Here is a 19176-nt window from a genome sequence, read left to right as displayed (position 1 = left end):
TTAAATAAACGTGATTGCAAAACCCTGCGTAGAATATGTTCTGTTTTGGTTTTCAGTTTAAGTAAAATTGCTGTACTGAGTTTTTGTTGAAACAACCTCAGAATAACCCGTTAGGCTATTCTAAACAAGGAAGTGTGTGAATTGCTTTGATTTTTTCGGCAGTAGATTCAATGGTAGGTACTTCTGTGGCATTCATTCTAGGTAAAAAAAAACACAAATACTCATTATCCCAAATGGACAATGTGTTACATCTAGTTGTTTCATCAAGTTAATTCTACGACAAAACCGTATTTATAAATGAAACGTCACCTAGTTCACGTGGGAAAAAGTTACGGTTCAATTTAAATTCTATCTTTACGATCCCCTTAACAGCAACACAACGACAAACAATAATTATACTCTTTCAAGTATTTACCGATCGCGCATCCGTACAACGGACATCCATAAAACGTCAAACGAAACAAAGAAAGTACTCGTTTTTAGTGACTTACGCACTATATCGATCTGAGATTCATTATTAACCGGTCGGGTGAGACTACTATTTAAAACTAATCAGGGACGATCGAGGGTCGTCGCGACGCGCCGCGGTGATCACGTGCGCACGACGCAAGCCGTCGCGGTGAACTGAACGACGCGAGCGTCTCCCAATATCGAAATACCGAAAAGTTGAGGATATTGTCAATTGCTCGCAATTAATAATGTGTTTCGATCGGCAGTCTAGATAATTGAAGAGGCCGGCACATGGCGGACGATTGCGTCGAACGAAATTGGATTTGCGATACGATGAGGGTGGGGGTGAGGATGGCATGGGATGGGGAGGATTATAACGCAGCGACTTCGTCACATGCAAATCCGGAATTTCATAGCATATGTAGAGGCACGTTCAAGGAAGAATCAAAAAGAACGGCTACGACGTTCGTGATAAAGTCCCCCGACTGCCAGCTACAAATAAAAATATAGTAAGTAGTAGTTTATTGACTATATTCGACTGTCACGAGAAAAAAAACAATACAAGAGCAATTAATAAAAACAAAATTCACCAATAAACGTACAACCAATTAATAAGAACATTAACATATCAAATGTAGAAAAATACTTCAATACTGTTGAAGCCATTTTTAAAAAGAATTTCTTTTATAATTTTTTTGAATGATTAATACTTCATTTTGGTTAAATGTGTGTTTTAGACAAACATAATATTAAATTTCGTTAAAGTTTAAGATTGGTGACTTCCGTAAGTCCATACAAAATTGAAATAAGGTAACATTTTAAGAGAATATTATGTTAGGGTACCTTTAAAATTGCACCGAAGCAAAAACAAGTTAATAAGTTTCAATTATAGTATATTATGCAACAAGTGACTTAAAAAGTTTACCAAACGTATTGCATACTTATACTTTGTCCATGCTATTGCTCCCAAACCTTTGCGGGAATACCCTAGAAATGTCCGAATTGGCTCGGATCCATGGGAAACGAAACTAACTCAGTAAAAAGACACTTTCCGCACGCAAGATTGGTGTATAATTAGGTAGTTTACAGAAGAAAGTATATTACGCACAAATGTGGTAAATGGCATTTGAGTTACAAGTTTGACACAAGCGGAGAGCAGCTGCTTCTTTATGCTTCTCATATAGAGGTGCGCTAATGTGCTGAATCTGAATATTTTTTTTAGCCAACTTCAACGCACTTTTCAATGAAGAGTAGTGGTTGTTTTTTGGGACGTATGCCCACAGCATTGTGATTTCAATACATAATACGTTAAGTAAATTTAAGCTGTTCAACGTGAATTAATCATTCAACATTCAAATCTTTAAGCGTAGATAAGCTATGGGGTGGTTCGGCCGCAATATCCGCGCCTTCATGTGTAAAGTAAAAAGTAAAAATTTTACGTGCACAAAGGATTGCTATTGACCTCCCATAGAATGTGGTTTTCAAATATAATAAAAAAACTTTGGCCCTTAAAGATTCCTGTGGCACCCGGACTCGAGAAAGTACTCCAGTTCTCAATAACATATGTTTTTCTGCATTCCAAAGATAAGAATAATTGCAGAATTTTTGTGTTCAATGTGTTCAAAGACATTGAAGGAATCGGTGTACACCCTTATTGAAGGACCCGACATACTATATTTATGTTAGTTATGCACATTTCGATCAAGATGACTCCTCAGAAACATTAAAGATACCTTGGAGACGGTTATGATGATAATAAGGTTTTATTCTCTTGATAACGGTCGAAGATAATCACCAACCGAAACATTGAGATATAATTCGAACAAATTCAATGAACATTTTTTTTTCGACGAAATTTCCGCTATCTATTGAACTTGTAGCTTGTGCTGAATTGTTCATGTGTCGGGTGTTCACTCTGGCTCGCTGACGTTTCACTAAATATACGCTCCCAAGAAACCAGCAGTATGTTCAACAAACCATCAGCTTGACAGAGTCAATTCCCGACTCACGAGAAATAGAGTAGCAGTGTACGTACAAGATCCAAACAAATAATTTTAACAAATAGCTTCCTATAACCTTCAAACAAACCTTTTCTAGTTTTCCTGGCATTTTAACGTCTATCAAAATTAAAGACAGGTAGATTTAGTTCCAACTTCTTCGAAATCAAATATCTTGAAAAATTCTGTACAGCGATACAGAAACTACCTCGTTAGGAATGTTCTAGTTCCGCCGGCACCAAAATAACTGTCCCCTCGGACCGGTCATTGAAAGATTTATGAACCTATTCACCTCCCCCGCCAAAGGAATACATTTTTCCTGCGACACCTTGTCCCCAACTAATCGGTTTAATCGGATACCAGTGTCATTTCAATTCAGCCATTTTCTTTTCAATTAAGGGTTTATGCTTGAGACGTGAATTGTTTACGGAATAGCCGTTCTGATTTCAAATTAGTTTTGTCCCGGTAACGGAAGATAATTCAGGACGGGAAATGATTATATTCCGATTAACGGCTTTGTTTATAACCGCGTTTAATAAGGTTCAATTCTATTGGTCGTTTCGTAGTAGTTTTAATAATCGATCGAATGGTAATTAGGCGACTGTGGAAAAAAAAGAAAATGGAAGAAAAATTAAATTCTGCTCCCTTAAAATTAAGCTTCTTTTGTCGTAGCGAATTTAATTACGTCGGAGACGGGCCATTGTACTTCTGATACAACGAGTGGCGAATTAAAATGAGTGAAGTAAATTGTAAGGGCAGTGTAATGGCGGCCTAAAGCGATTCTGATGTCCCACGGCAGATGTAATTAACGGACGCAAAAACTACCGCTCCCTTGATGGATGTAGAACCCTAAATTTTATAGCTTAAAGGAAACCATTTTATAGAGCACATTGTTTTTTCTGTGCCGAGGTATGCTGTATAAGTTTTAAAAGCAAAACAAAGCGTATTCGTTATAAAAACAATTGCCCCATTTAACACTGGATGAAAATACCATTAGAAACACACAAAAGATTTACAGAAAAAGAGGATTACTTAATATTATTATTTTTCTATTCCCTACTCGGACATACCCAACTGATCAGGCGTGCAATTGTCATTTCAAAACGTCAGCCATGAGCGACTTCGACCGTTTTTTTTCATTTAATGCCCACGTTACACGTCCCTTAGTGAATGTAGTAGAAAACTACTACTATGGAAGTTATAACCATTTATATATAGAAAATCATTTAAAAATATGTTATTAAAACAACAAATTAAAACAAATTAATATAGCTATTATTCAGCGTTACTGGGGTAATAAAGACTATACGTATGAGTCTTATTTACATTGAATTTTATTACTGAATTACGCTTTCAATACTAGATATAACTTATATATTATATATAACGTAATATTCAATAAATAGAAAACATTTGGAAATGAAATTAAAGCCAAATAATGACAGTGGCTCAAGTGTTCGTTAGTGAGTGGTTAGTTCTATTCTATAGTACCTGTGATACCTGAGCTTTATTAAAATATTCAAGTCCTCGCTTTGTTACTGCATAGCAGTTTTTAGAAATTAGTTTAGACAAATAAAGACAATGAAAGGTTTTTTGTTTCAATATTAAAACACACACTGTCTTCCACAGTGAAAGAAATTTCAACTGCTTGTTCTAGCAGTACATAATAGACGCCGTGATGAAAAAATTACTGTTTTAAAATATTCCTAACATTTCTATCACGGTCCCTCGTTATTGGGTCGTATGACGATATGACGTCATATTCTCTAATGAAATCATATGACCAAATTTCTAAAATGCCCCAAATAACAAAAGCAATCCTTCCAATAATTACGTCAGGTATGTCCACCTATTCAAAGTCGTTGGCGTCTTATTATGGCCGAAATTGGATGCTCGGTTCATTCGAGTGTTAAATTGAGGTCGAAATAATTTCAGTGGTCACCGGCTCAAATGCGAATCTAGAAGCCGCCACTGCATGGATACCGCATATATTTTGCCTTTCATGATCCGCTGGCACACTTTCAAATGACAAAAAAAGCGAAATTGCTGGCTACCAGCTCCGGAAGCTATTGATCAATCGAGATGCACATCGTCCCATACGCTTCTTTAAAAGTAGTAATTGAATTTGTCAGCTTAAACAATCGAAAGTGGAGAGAAATAGCGACATAAACACACTGGCATTTAGTACACAGTATCCAACAGGTTGATAAATTCTAGTAGTGTATATCAAGCTTGTTGCATAAATAATGTATTATTCCGGATCTCGATATACTTCAAGTAGATATTTGGAGGACGAATAATGCGGCAGGTTTGGTCTTTTTGATGTTAAGAATTTAATAATTTCTGTCTGATGAATTACCAAAAAAAAATCAAAAATTGACCCTAAACATTATTCACAGAAAACAATTATATGAATTGGCGAATGCGTCTGATCCGTACCAGCTGTTATCCAGGTTAATACACTCTGTAAAAATTAAACATGAATGTATGTAAATAGTGTAAATCAAATTTATTTTTAAAAAGCTGCGCACTTGAAATATTTAAGAAGTCATGGAAAATTATGCACGAAGTCATAGACTTTCGGAATATGTATTTGTTATTGAACATATAAGTCTAGGTTAATTTCTCTGGGAGAAGGGCAGCGGACACACCAGCAACATATCCTCAGACCTGAGGATCTGAACAAGATACCCACACAATAGTGGACTTTGTACGTTGACTGATTTTGCCACACACAATAAATCCTAAATCCTAAATCCAAACACTGCTTTTTATTTTTTGCCACATTTGTATTGTAACATATATTGGCAAGTAATATTTGCAATTACCATTAGTTATTATTGTTATTATTATACAGAATCTGAAGTGGATAAATTCTAAATAATAATACTACTTTGCGAAATGCATAATTTATGGGGGTTGAGAGTTTTTGAACTGGTCGACACTTTAAATTAACTTAAATCTATTTAAAAATAGATTTATTTAAATTAAGCACAGGCCGTAAGCAGAGGTGTTTTATTTTTAGATTCCATCATGGAAACAAAATAACCTATCTATCTCTTACCCTTTTTGAACAAAAATAAATTTCCATAATTTTTAAGCAAATTAGACTATGGGGAAACTTCAAGCTCAGCGAAAACATTAATTTAATTATCTGGATTGACCAGAGATTTTGGCAATCGTTTTAATGTAGATCCAGAATGGAATAAAATTTTATTATTTATTGACAGCAACGGTAGAGTACTTTCCATCAAAACATCTACAAGTTCTGCTAATGTTTTTCAGTTCCCATATCGTTTGATTTATTCATTCAAATTTTTTCAGAAAATTATTTTTTTTTACATTTTAAATTAAATATAAAATCATTTATTTAGCATGATTGATTTTTAGAGTTATTGACACATATTTCCGAAAATTTTCGAAGACCCCCACCATTTTCGTTGCAGAGATAGACCATGAAACAAACTTGGCTTAAAGTTAACTGTGGTTAGTTATTAGTTAGGGCTTTTAAAAATCAAAACTGCAATTACAACCCCTGATGAGAATTTCAGAAACTCGAAAATAATTTCCAGCATTTTCTTCTGTCCAATTTACGTGATATATTTTTTTTTCAGATTTCTAGAACAGTCCGTTTCTTTATTATCGCATCTCGCCCTTACTGGGACGACAGGTATTTTATTATTAATAATACTACACTTAGTTTTGAGACTGCCTGTACCTGCAATTCGAACCTCTCTAGGAATTCACGACACTAGATTCCGAATAGCTATAAGCTATAACTATAACCGTTTCACGCATCTCTCGTTAAAATAATCACTGAAAAAATCCGCCGACCACGATGCATTTTTCAGGAATAAAACTAATTCGTCAATTAATTTCCATAATTTTAAAACCATTTTAAATCCAACCGTGATTATCTGGTTGCCAGGTGAGCAAACCTTTAAGTTTCTCATATATTTTGAACTGTATGTGATCAGTTATCTTTGTCAGTGCAGTCAAACTAATCTAATTTGGTCCGAATTGCATTGTATTTTATTATTATTGCCACACACTATTGCGCCTGCAACTCGAGTGTTTCTAGGAATTCGCAACACACTTCCGCATAGCTATAAGCTATAACTATAAAAAACAAATTCGTCAAATAATTTCCGTAATTTTTAAACAATTTCCAATCCAGTCCAAAGTTGTTTTTTAGGAAGTAATGTTGAACTTTTTTCGCCAAACGGCGTTCACCTGGGGAGCTATTCTACTCAAAATTCTACATAACTTACGGTTGCTGCTTTCCGCTCTGAAACCACTAAAACCAGAAGGCACACTTGTATCAAACATAGAGGAAAGGTACGAATAAAAAGTTAATTAGCAATCAATTAACGCAGCCTTTCAATGAAGACTAATACAAAAATTGATTTAAGCAAATTACAAAAGGGAATACTCAAATGTTCATGACATAATAATTATTAATTAGTGATTGTTTTCAACAAAACACTTAAGTAATTAGAAATTATAGAAAAAACCGAATCTAGATTTAGGTAACTAGGTATTTTAGTACAGCCTAGTTATTAGCACAATAAATTCGAGGAAAAAAATGCCTAAAACTTCCACATATCGAAGAACTCAACTTTTCATTTGGTAGCTAAAAAAAAACTATTTTTTTCCGAAGCACTGGTTTTACCAAACAGTGGTTATGATCAAGTACGGCGAATGCCAAGGTATATACTTACTCTAACTTAAACGACTTACTGCTTCGGGTTTTAATCCGATACTGGTCATCATAGAACGAGTTTATGTGATCAGTTAACTTCGTCAGTCTGTTACACAACTGGAAGTTGGTCGAATTACATTGAATTTTTTAATTATTATTACTAAACTCACTGTTGCGACCGCCATATCGCACATTCCACTCGCAACTCGAGCCTCTCTAGGAATTCGCAACACCCTTTCGCAAAAATCACTGGGAAAAAGAAAAGCCAACGACGATGCGTTTTTCGGAAAGAAAACAAATTCGTCAACCGGCCCGTTTGACACAACAGCCACTCGCAGAGGCGGCAGAAAAATTGTCAACTTTCCCGGTTGTCTCTTTTTTTTATACCGGATTAAATTCCGTGTCGCGTACAAAAAGCCATTAATAACTGCGACGGTGGGGCAAGTTGGGAGGGAGAGGGAGGACGGTTGCGAAAATCATTTTGCAACCTGCGCGGTTCGAGATTCGACGCTGGCGAACTTAAAACGTTATAATGGAAGCGCGTGACGAGAGTTAACCAATATCCGGGATTGGTTATACGAAACGATATAGGTACGCAACACGACCGTCGGTGGAAAATTCGACCCTCGGTCTATCAATCGTGCACAATTCGCGAGTATTAATTTGTTTGATCGGCGGACGCGGCAATGAAACAAAGTTGAGGGTAGGGGACGATTTGTTTTTTATGGGCGGGTTGTGCCAGGCGGAGTTTGCCAGGTTTATTGGTCTAAAATCGAGTTTTGTGAATTATAGTGATCGATCTCAATCACAGTTATCTAAGCACACCGTATTAGTTAAGTCTATATGGGTGATTATGTTCAAACTGTTACTTTTTTACTTAAAATTTCTAAGATTTTAAAACTAGACTTTTTAATTTTTTTATGCATATTATACATATATTTTACTGTAAAAAAAAGCGTGAAAGGATTTTACTAGTATTTCAAAGCGCCAAGAACGAAAGGCAAATTGCAAATATTTCGTTTCATGGTACTGACTCATTTGTCCACGGTACTGACATAAAATAAATTTGAGTTGTAAAATCATATAAACCTTTTGCGCTATTTCATCAATTCAATGTTTGTAAACAATACTTTGGTGACGTACTTTCAATATGTTGCACTAGACGTTTCATAAATCTTAACCTAGATGGCGGTATATTTTAAAGATAAAAGTTATTGAACCCGAATTCACTGGAATAACTTAAAACATTAGCAAAAAAGTGTCATTTTTTTTTTTCAGTTTCACTATAGAAATAAGAATTTAGGGGATAATTAATTTAAATGATTTATTGATAAATTTTAGAAACAGATATAACACGGTAGCCACCTTTAGCTAATATACTGTAGGTTCTCACCGAATGACATATTATATTATATAAAAAATATGATGAAATATGTTCGTGATCACCTAATTAACACAAAAATTATTAGATTAGTAATTATTAATCACTAGTGAAAGCACACAATAGAAGATATAAAAAATCACAGTTAAAACAGAATCATACATAAACGAGGTGTGTTCAAAAAGTAAGGTGACTTTTTTTAATTGGACGGGCTACGTACATTCGGTCCTCGATATATTTTTTTTTGTTATGATGGTACACATGTCGCTAACTTATGTCCACAGTTTCAGACAGTTTGCAGATTTAATTTTTTTGTGAGACAGAAGCGTTAGATGTGCTTTACGTGTTCGACGATTTTCTGCTGTCAAAAAAAAGATGGGACAAAGAATTTGCATAACATTTTGTGTATAAAATGGAATATACTGCGGCAAAATACTTGAAATATTGACAATGGCATATGGTGAATCTACTTTGATAACTGATGAAAGCGTTAAAGACAAATGGCGTAAGAAAAATCGTCGAATCACTATTAGAGGAGTGGCTGAAGACGTCGACATCTCTATTGGCTCGGGTCATGCAATTTTTTCCGAAGTTTTGGGCATGAAACGCGTCGCAGCACAATTTGTACCGAAACTGAACAAAAGGACCGTCAAAAGAGTATTGTTCAAAAGCTGTTAAAGACGTTAATGGTGATCCTGATATGCACAGTCCCGTCGTCCCAGTGGAAAAACCCAAAATCGCCGAGATCTAAAAAAGGTCGATCAAATGTCAAGGTTCTGCTTACTGTTTACTTTGATTATCGTGGCGTAGAACATCAAGAGTTTTTACCACAAAGTCGTACGGTCAATAAAGAGTATTACCCTGAAGTTTTGCGACGTGTACGAGTAGCAATACGAAGAAAACGTCCGCAAATGTGGGAAAACAATTCATGGATTTTGCACGATAATGCACCTGCTAACTTTTTGGCCAAAACAAAACCATACCTCAGACGCAATATTCGCTTGATATGGCCATGCGACTTTTTCCTGTTCCGAAAATTCAAGAAACCCATGAATAAAAGGAGGTTTGGAACCATTGAGGAGATAAAGAAAAAATCGCTGGAAGAACTCAAGGCTATACCAGAAAGTGTTTACCAGAAGTACTTTGTGGAGTGGAAAAAACGTTGGCATAAGGAGACAACATTAATTTTGATATATAAATAAATACTTATTAATAAAACTTAAAAGTCACCTTACTTTTTGAACACATATGACTTTAGTGTTCCTCAAAATATTCACCGCGATGATCAATACACTTATGCATTCGATAAAACCAATCATCAAAGCACTTCTTCCACGTCGAGTCGGCACCTGCAAAACATACTTTTTAAACGCATCAATCGCTTCTTCTGGTGTTAAAAATCGTTGCCCACGTAATTTATTCCTAAAGTATGGGAATAAAAAGAAGTCATTAGGTGCTAAATGAGGACTGTAGGGTGGATGGCTCATTAAATCAATGTTTTTAATGCTCAAAAAGTTCTTTGTTTGCTCTGATCGGTGAGAGCTAACATTGTCATCGTGCAGAGTGATTCGTCTTCGGCGGTTGGTTTTTCTAATGTCTTCGGTTGTGTACCATTCAGAATTGAGTATTTTACCTTTCACCAAAGAAACAATTGCAACGTGGCCAGTTGTCCTGAAAAAACAGGCTATTATTTGCTTCTAGGTGCTTGACGCACGGACAACTTTTGCGGGCTTTGTCTCATTCTGAAAGACCCACACAGTCGACTGCCCCTTACTTTCAAGTTCATATGCATATATCCTGTCGCGATATCATAGACGTGTTTGGAAGCACCGCGATCGTATTTTTTTAGCACGTCCTTCGACCAATCAACACGAACCTTTTTTTTAGGCTGATGTCAAATTGTGTGGAATAAAACGCCAACAAATTTTTTTGGGGGCCAAATGTTCATTGTATTAATGCTGGTCCCACTTATGCCCAAAGATAACTCAATCTCTGGTAAGTCACATGACGATGCTGCAAAATACATTTCTGGGGACCCTAAACCTTTAAATTACTAAATATGAGTTTATGAGTACATTTCATAATCAGTGGTAAAAGTTTATTTAATAAAGATATAGAATAACAAAACCTGATTAGACGTATAATGGGACCCGACGTATTCTTAAACCACTCTCATTTTTTGACATTGACCTCATTTGGAGAAGAAAAAAATTTTGTTTTATCAAAATAACGCACCAGCGCATTCGTAGATTGTTGCCATGTCGAAAATACACGAATTGAAGTTTGAATTGATGAACCTCTCACTCTCCTCTAGACTCTCCAGACTTACCCCCAGCGAATATTACCTGTTTTACAAGCTTAAAAAATTTCTTGGCGGTAAAATAATTAAGAACTACGAAGAAGTTGTAAGCTGAGGTGATTGACGAATCTAGGTATAAAACTGGTATAAGCAAATTAGAACACGGTTATGAGAAATATATCAATGTTGATGGAGATTATGTTGAAAAATAAAGAAAAAAAAAGTAAAAAACTTCATTTTTCTTGATCAGGCCGGAAATTTTTCACCCCGCCTTCGTATACTATCTACTATATTAACCATTCTTAACCATTGCTGATAAAAACAGATTGCGTTTATGATTTGAGAAAGTTTGATCGTATATCAGAAAAAATATTTGCTCAAAACCTGTTTCAATTTTTTATCGTAGTTGTTGTATTTAAGGTTATGAAATATTCTTGACCAACGTACCTGAAAGATAGTTTAGTGGTTCGGTATGAAATTCACAATGCTCCTCTAAGGACAAAAAACATTCTGTAATTTTGAACGCTGCTTCAGCTATAATGCCATTAAGCTTCATAATGATTATAATCAATACTTTAAATCCAGCTCAGTTCTAGTATTTAGGGAAAAAATTAAGGTTCACTTATTGAGATTCCAAAAGGCTATGTCCTAAATAAATATTTTTTCAGACTCTTATTGTTGTTATAGCTTCTGATTTCATTATTATTGTAATACTCGGTAAATGTCGAGTAGCTGAGATCAAGATCTTATGCTAGACTTCTCCGTTTGAGGTGTGTAACTATATTAGTTTGTATTGGTATTAAGTAATTTTGTCCAAATCTTGTGCAATTATTATTGATGTCGTCGCCACGTTCTTTCTCTTTGTCGAGTCGAAACTCTTTAAAACAAAAGAATTTTACTTTAAAAAAATAAAAATTACACATTCGTTTTATACACGCGTTGTAACTGAAACTCAGTTAAGCTGTGAAGATGCCATCGGGACGTTTTTCGAAACGTCAGCGAGTTCGATCGACGAAGATTTGTAAATAGATTACAGAACCTGTGGAAGTTTCTTTGAAAAACTTTCTCTTCATATTAGTCTATTTCCTTACATGAAGGCACCTTAATACCCGTGGACAGGCGTTCCATGAACCACTGGCTAAACTTTTTCGTGACGCATTTTCAGTACTATATAACTTTCATCAATCCATCATGAAGATAAAGATTTTTCTTCTGCGCCCTTCGGTACTATTTTATACTCTTCAAAAACTTGCTAAAAATGCTTTGCATATTTAATTAAGTGGTCTACAAAGTTTACCTACGCCTATGACCGATACCGAAATCGAGCGGAACTATTCGGAATTTCCAATTTTATTACTCTACACTTTTCTGAAACAGCCTATAATTTTATTTACCTCCTTCCTAAATTTTCCTTTTTTCGACCGAATCGGTGCCTTATTATCTTTATGTTAAGAACTATGTTCACAGTCCCGATAGATTTTAATTAACTTAAAACGCTGGCAGCGCATATTCGCAAACCCACTACCGACGTTCAATTGTCTTGCGAAAAACGCGTTCCGAGTTAATAGTCGCGTTCCGTTATAGCAACAGCGCACTCAAAACAGCCTCAAAAGATACGAAAACAGTTCCCCCTCGTGTTTTTGGCGGGGAATTATTATTAAATCCAAAGGCGCGGGTAAATACTAAGCAACAGATAGGATCGACCGAAGAAGTACGCTTTTAATTGCAACAACTACGCCAATGAATAACACTTTCCAATATACGCCCGACGGGCCGTTTGTTTTATCGTTTCTCGACGTTAAAGTTTAATTCGCTTTAAGTAAAACTTTCCGAGATGCAATTCAATCCGGAGCAGCCGTGTTTACACAGAATAAATCACGTTCGATAAGGTCATTTGTTTAAGGCAAACTTTGGTGGTTTACACTGGTAATTGATAAAAATGTTCGGCTGGGCATCTACTCGCGGTGTTAACGTTTAGAACGTCACTCACGTGAAATTTATTTACTTATTAACAGCAAAAAGGATAAAACATGTTCGTATAAATTCCATTAACCGAAATATATAAATCAATATTGTGCAGTCACCTTTGCACCGAATCCACTTATTATATTTAGTATTATTACTTATTGTTTATAAGAAAAATACGATTATTTTTATAACAAGATTGCTTTCGAAAAATAGTCGGTGAGTGGGGCAAGTTCGTAGCAAATAGCGCGAATCACCTTTTTATTTTAAAAAGAAGGTGAAAATTAAAACAATACTTCGCGTTATTTCATCGTTCCCAATTTAAAGAGTATAAATGCGGGTCCAGACTTCAACTTCTCTCCCAAGTCTGAAGTCGGTAGCTGCAAATTTGGAGTCCTTATTATGTTTTTTAATATTGCACGGAATATCGCGAACACCCTGTGCAATACTTAAAAACCGTAAATATAAAAGTTTAAGCTGCCTATATGGGCTATATCTTCATTTAAAAGAAACTGACATCTAAAACACAGATTTGAAATTATTGTCAATTTTCAATAATAGGGGGACACAATTTTTCAGTTCTTTTGAATTTGCGGCTCACCCTGTATATGTTTGAAAAATTGTCAAGAATAAAAGTTTATGGAGTTGTTTCCTCTGCGTCTTCTGGTTCAAGAATTTTTCCGGTCTTGTAAACGGTTTTTGAAAAATGGTCTCTTTGCACACGCGATTTTTATTTTTTTTTAAATACTTCCCGACGTCCCAGCTACCCCACTTTCAATAGGTTCCGTCACGGGGCAAAGCTGCATATATGTGCCAAATATGAAGTCGATTGCTTCAAATTTCGGACATTTATCGTGTTTTATAGCAAGGTCCAAAAAACAGTCGGAAATCACGAAAAAAAAATGATACCGGTGTCGGATCAGGGTCATTTCTCATAAGCTTATGTGACTCGTGGAGGGTTGAAAAGGAGGCAAATTTCAATTTTGTAGGTCCAACGGTTCGAAAGTTATTCAAGAAAAACCAAAAGACGAGAACGGAGAACGGACAGACAACAAAAAAAAATTTTTTCGACGGTGGTGATCATTTCTGTACCAACGGCGATCTCGTAGGATTTACCGTTACCGAGATATAACATTTTTATACGAGCGCAGATACTTTCGAAAAACAAGGACATTTAAAGGTTAACACGTACAAAAAGCTACAATCAATTCTAATAGAAAAACTGATTTGTAACAGGTTTTTCCGAAAACCGGTGAGAAGACAGAAAATTTCAAAAATCATTTAGGAGAAATGATATAAGTTTTAGAATGGGTATCAATTCTGCACAGATATCCACTCCAGCTCGAGTTGTTCCACAAAAAATTTTACACCTTTAAACCGGTTAGAACAGAATAGAGTTTCATTTTCTTTTAGATTATATACAATGCAAAGTTCAGTATGGCTAAGTTTATAAGACAAACCTTTATACATAAATTTTGTGAAATAACACAGGTCAATATAGATTTTGTGAATTGGTATTTTTAATATTTTTGGAGTAATAGGGACTACACTAATAGAAAATCAATGTTTTGGTTTCTACCACGCAACATTTTTGAAATAATTTCATATTTATTGTTGTTACATAATATTCTAAAAATTGAAATTGATACGCCACTGGTATACATTTTGCATAATTTAACAGAATGTTAATGGGAAATCTCCGAAAATAGAAAACAGTTTCTGAGATTGCCAAATATGCAGTTGTTTCGTGAAGTTAGAGAGCATAAAATAAAATTAAAAAAAATATTTTAAAATAAATAGGAACTAAAAGTTCAGATATTCATGAAATTATATATTTTTACATGACAATTGTTTCGACAACACCGTGTCTCTATCAAATGTCACGACACGGTTTTGTTGAAACAATTGTCATGTAAAAATATATAATTTCGAGAAAATCTGAACTTTTAGTTTTTATTTATTTTGATAAATGGATTTTTATCAAGTAAAAGCCGCCTCAGTTCAATTTTCAAAAATATTAAAGATACGTTTTGCTATGTGTTTGGAAGTAAAATTACACCCCCATTTAAAAAACAATACTACGCTTATTTTAAAGTACGATAAAGCGATCTCTACACTTTGAAATACCTATGATATGGAGAGAGTCAACAAATCACCAGGATAACTGATATTTGAAAAACATTGTTTATTCGAATGTTCTAGTCTGCTATTACGCCATGGCCCAGATATCCCAATACCAAAAGCTGAAATAGGTGAAGATACCCTGATACGTGGCGTGTTTCTCAGCAATCATAGTTGTTTTCACAATCAGAATTTAATGTCACTTAAGGAAATATTTCCATCTGGACTTCGAAATAAAATTTTACTGGCTATTTCGAACAAAGAGGTTCACTTGTTTATTGCACCGATATTACTAACTTAATAAAGAAACTTGGTACAGACTATAATTCTGAGGATTTTTATTAAAGCTGTACAGGGTGCGTTCGATATTTGGGGACATCCATACATGTGGCAGCAATTGTAAAGTTACGCAAGAAATGAAATGCAGTTATCGTCACCATATGGGTGAAACACACCGATTTAGAAATCTCCAATGTTCTCAACAGCGCCCTAGTATTCGTACATAAGGTTCGTTGTCAATTGGAAGCGTCATCTGGCGATGTAAGAAGCTGTTTCAAAACGCAAAAGACGTGAGGAACGGTCGGACATAACTAGAATTACCCAATCTGTCCAGCAAGTGCAAGAGATCGTTCACGAAATACGTTCAAAGTCGATGAGGCCCATTGCGAGGGGTTCTAATGTGTCTGAGGGTCTAATCCGTCGAGTTGTCCACGAAGACTCGCCCTATAAGTCCTACGTTATGTCGGCACAAACTCGGAATCACCCCCAGACCCCAAACTTATGGCCATCTAGCTCCCCGGATCTCAATCCCCTTGATTATTACGTATGGGGCCCAGTTGAACGAGAGACTTATAAACATGCCCATAACACTATTTCATTGCTGAATTCTGGCCTCTGTCGTGTAAGGTTTTTAATCAACATTAAACACTATTTTCATTAGTACAAGAACAGAAATCGGTTAAAAAAAATTAAATTAAATAACGAAATCCGAATTGAAATTGTTATCCTCTGTAATTATTCGTTGCTGTAAAACCAGCATTCCAGTTTTGTGAAGAGATAAATTAGAGCTGAGGTGTTTTGGAAAACAGTCTCTAATACTTAAGTTGTTGTAGAACATCGTATCAGCCTGAAAGCAAATTTCTTTTTCATGAAATAAATATTGATTGAGCAAAGTGCGTTTCAGGCTGCTTGGATTAAGATTTTGCCACAGATAGGAGAATCCGAGTTCACATGTCAAACCTCTCACCTGCGCAATCCAATTAATTATATTTCATATCCATAGTGTCCGCCAATTGTAATTGGCTATCCCAACACCGCTTTGGGATTTCAGTGGTGCCCAGAGACATTTTAATTATAGCAACTTTTAAGTGAGTTGTACCACAAGTCGCAAGAGAGCAGATGAAGTAAATTTCGGCAGCATTAGAAACCATTTGAATAATATCAAATTAGCGCAAACTTATGACAGCGGTATTATTGAAACCCTGTATTAATGCGCAAAGAAGAGACAGGAGAAAAGTGCGTCCAAGGTTGTACCTTTTAACCACAATAATTTGCTAATTTATTTTACTACGTAATGAATGCATACAAGAACGCTTTCTCCATAATAACTAGTTCTTAACCATTTTTTTCTTGCATTTTTAATGTAATAATGCTTAGATCAAATTGAAGCAGTTAAACTATTAACTATATATATATATATATATATATATATATATATATATATATATATATATATATATATATATATATATATATATATATATATATATATAGTATGCAGCATTCATGTTGGAGCAATTTCTGTATGTCAGTTAATTTCTTTTCCTCGGCCCACCATTATTAGTAAAGTTACAAATTCCCATTTGCTTGAAATGTTTCATGGACTCTTCTCCAGACTTAAAATATCCCAAAATTGTCCCTCCCCCCCCCCCCTTCCGACATCAACTTGGTTATTTTAAATAGAACACCCTATATATATATCGACATTTTTGGAATCCTTAGTTCAAATAAAGTTCACTTTCTTAAGAAAGTCCTATTGAAATTTTGAATAGTTTAGGCAGAAATTGAGGTTATTTTGATTGCCCCATATAAAATTGGGTCGTGATTAAACGATTAACTTAAATATTAAATTTATCATAGAGCCTATCATGTAAACACTGTTTTGGCAAATAGTGTGCCTGGGACTCTGGAAGACTACATTATTATTTGTTCACGAGTTATGTGTACGACTGATATTTGTTTTGTAAAACCAGCCGTTAGCATAAATCTGACAACGACTTTAGTGGCTCTGTAGAATATCTTTTACATCTGAATATTTGAACCATTTCTGGGATAATTTTTTTAAAGATAGTCGATTAATCATTTCCACAAACCACTACCACAAAATTTATTATCGATTATAGCAATGCTTAGAATACAGATTTACAGATTTTATTGTGTACAAATTTAGTGTCTCTTTATTCACAAAAGGTGCAGATTAATTTTCGAATTTATTTGCAACTTCACTTACAGGAAAATTTGTCTTCAATATAGCGTGGCAAAAAGAAAACGTAATTTGTCCACATTTAGGGACAGCAAACTATTATCTAACGAGGTCCTTATTATTTGTACTTCAATCTCAGCCTTGTTTCAGTAGTTCATAATATGAATATTTTGAAGTTTTTATGAATTTAGTTAGCATTTGTATTAATTCACTAAGCTTATTTAGTGAAAGTAAATTATTATGACTAATAGACAACCTTCAAAAAATGGTCTGAGTCTTCTTTTTTTGGTACTTTGTTTTGGTTGCTTTTATAATTATCTCAAGATTTTGATAAAATTATTCCAAAAAGAATGAGCATCGATCTCGCTGATTTTTTTTTATTAATACTCCTTTCAATATTGTCATGTGGGATGTTAAGCTGTCCACAAATATCTTTTTTGCCCTTAATTAAAAAATGATCGATATATGAATGCTTCAGTTTAATAATTAATATGGCATAGTATTGTATTGAATGTAATTATTTGCATTCACTGCATCAGCGTCTAGAATTTCGATGTAAATATTATCACACACACGTACATCCTATTTTGATCCAGCAAACTTCTATGTAAAATAATATCTAGGTCATGCAGAGGTCAGCGTGAGATTTTTTTTTTAATTACAACTTATGTATCATTTAAGTAACACATTTTTAACGGTGAGAGACGGGTCATCAACTTGATGTTACAAAATTTGCGTTACTTTCGACCATTGGAACAGTTGCAAAACTGAAATAATCATAAATAAAAGAGATATAGACAAAATGATAGGGGGATGAAATCATGCGAAATTTAATGTCTTCAAAGAAAAATGATAAAAGTTGTATTGATATATCTTATATGAATTGTACCTTTAACTTTTGCTTAAAAAAGAGAATAAAAAGAATAATAGTTCGGTCAAGTTTATTACGGCAATTATAGATAGTGAACATCCCAACCCATTGATAAATAAAATATTATTCTGTAGAACCGACCCTAAGCCTCCAATACACTTGGATAATTCGGGCGGTGACATAAAACTTCGCAAATTAATCTTAGAAACCTTACGCAGCTTATACCTTGAAGTATGAATGTGTCAAACTTTAAATTGGACAGACGTTACAAAACTGAAGAAAGTTATAGCAGCACATAAAAATGACATCAAAAATAAATCCAAGTCTACAAGTCTCAGCTCACATATCAACGATACTGGCCATAACATATTTTACAACAAACTAATCATATTAAATGTTTAACAAAACTCCTTCAAGAGGGGTCTTTGGAGATATGTTTCATTAACGCCAGTATTGAGTGCGATCTATCATGAAAATTATGTAATTTGACCTTTGTAGTGTCTTTCTAGTTCATATTGTGGTTTCCCTCACACTTTTCTTGGGTTCTTCAACGATACATGAATATACATATACGTCAATCAAATTCTGTATGAGATTAAAAGGTCAGCAAGAGGTGCCTCCAAAAAGGAAACAATTTTTCAGTTTGGCTATCAATTACCCGTGAGCGAGTAGTTTACAAAATGAAACAAAATGGTTTTAAAAACACTTCTGTAGTAGCTGTGGCCTCACAAAAAATCCTCACAAAGCGTTTTGCAGAATCGACTCAAACGGAGAAGTGAAAAGCGGTCTATTGATGTTTAATTCGTTTGGTTGTCGACCTACGGTTTCCCAAATCACCCTTTAACCTTTAAATCCTCGAATATTTAAACATAAGAAGAGAGACAACCTAAAAGACGTGAAAACGAATG

At 34.7% G+C, this 19176-nt stretch overlaps 1 protein-coding gene across 13 annotated transcripts in view; it reads right to left on the bottom strand.

Moving 5' to 3' along the window:
- Positions 1–19176, bottom strand: part of LOC132706118 (potassium/sodium hyperpolarization-activated cyclic nucleotide-gated channel 4) — a 188173-nt gene that overhangs the window by 66303 nt on the left and 102694 nt on the right. For 2 of the 13 annotated variants that reach the window (XM_060677245.1, XM_060677249.1), the window contains exon 1: positions 416–605. The exons of 8 other annotated variants lie outside the window; for them this stretch is intronic. In XM_060677245.1, coding sequence (XP_060533228.1) covers positions 416–445 — 30 coding nt within the window. In that variant the 5' untranslated portion in view covers positions 446–605. Of the gene's footprint in view, positions 1–309; positions 391–415; positions 606–19176 lie in introns of those variants that run through there. 3 more of the 13 variants (XM_060677250.1, XM_060677246.1, XM_060677248.1) reach the window with 3 other exon arrangements.

Source organism: Cylas formicarius, unplaced genomic scaffold (genome assembly GCF_029955315.1).
Source record: "Cylas formicarius isolate icCylForm1 unplaced genomic scaffold, icCylForm1.1 PGA_scaffold_8__14_contigs__length_24414737, whole genome shotgun sequence".
Taxonomy (NCBI): domain Eukaryota; kingdom Metazoa; phylum Arthropoda; class Insecta; order Coleoptera; family Brentidae; genus Cylas; species Cylas formicarius.
The sequence above is the reverse complement of the archived record's forward strand: the minus strand, read 5'-3'. Positions and strand labels throughout refer to the sequence as shown.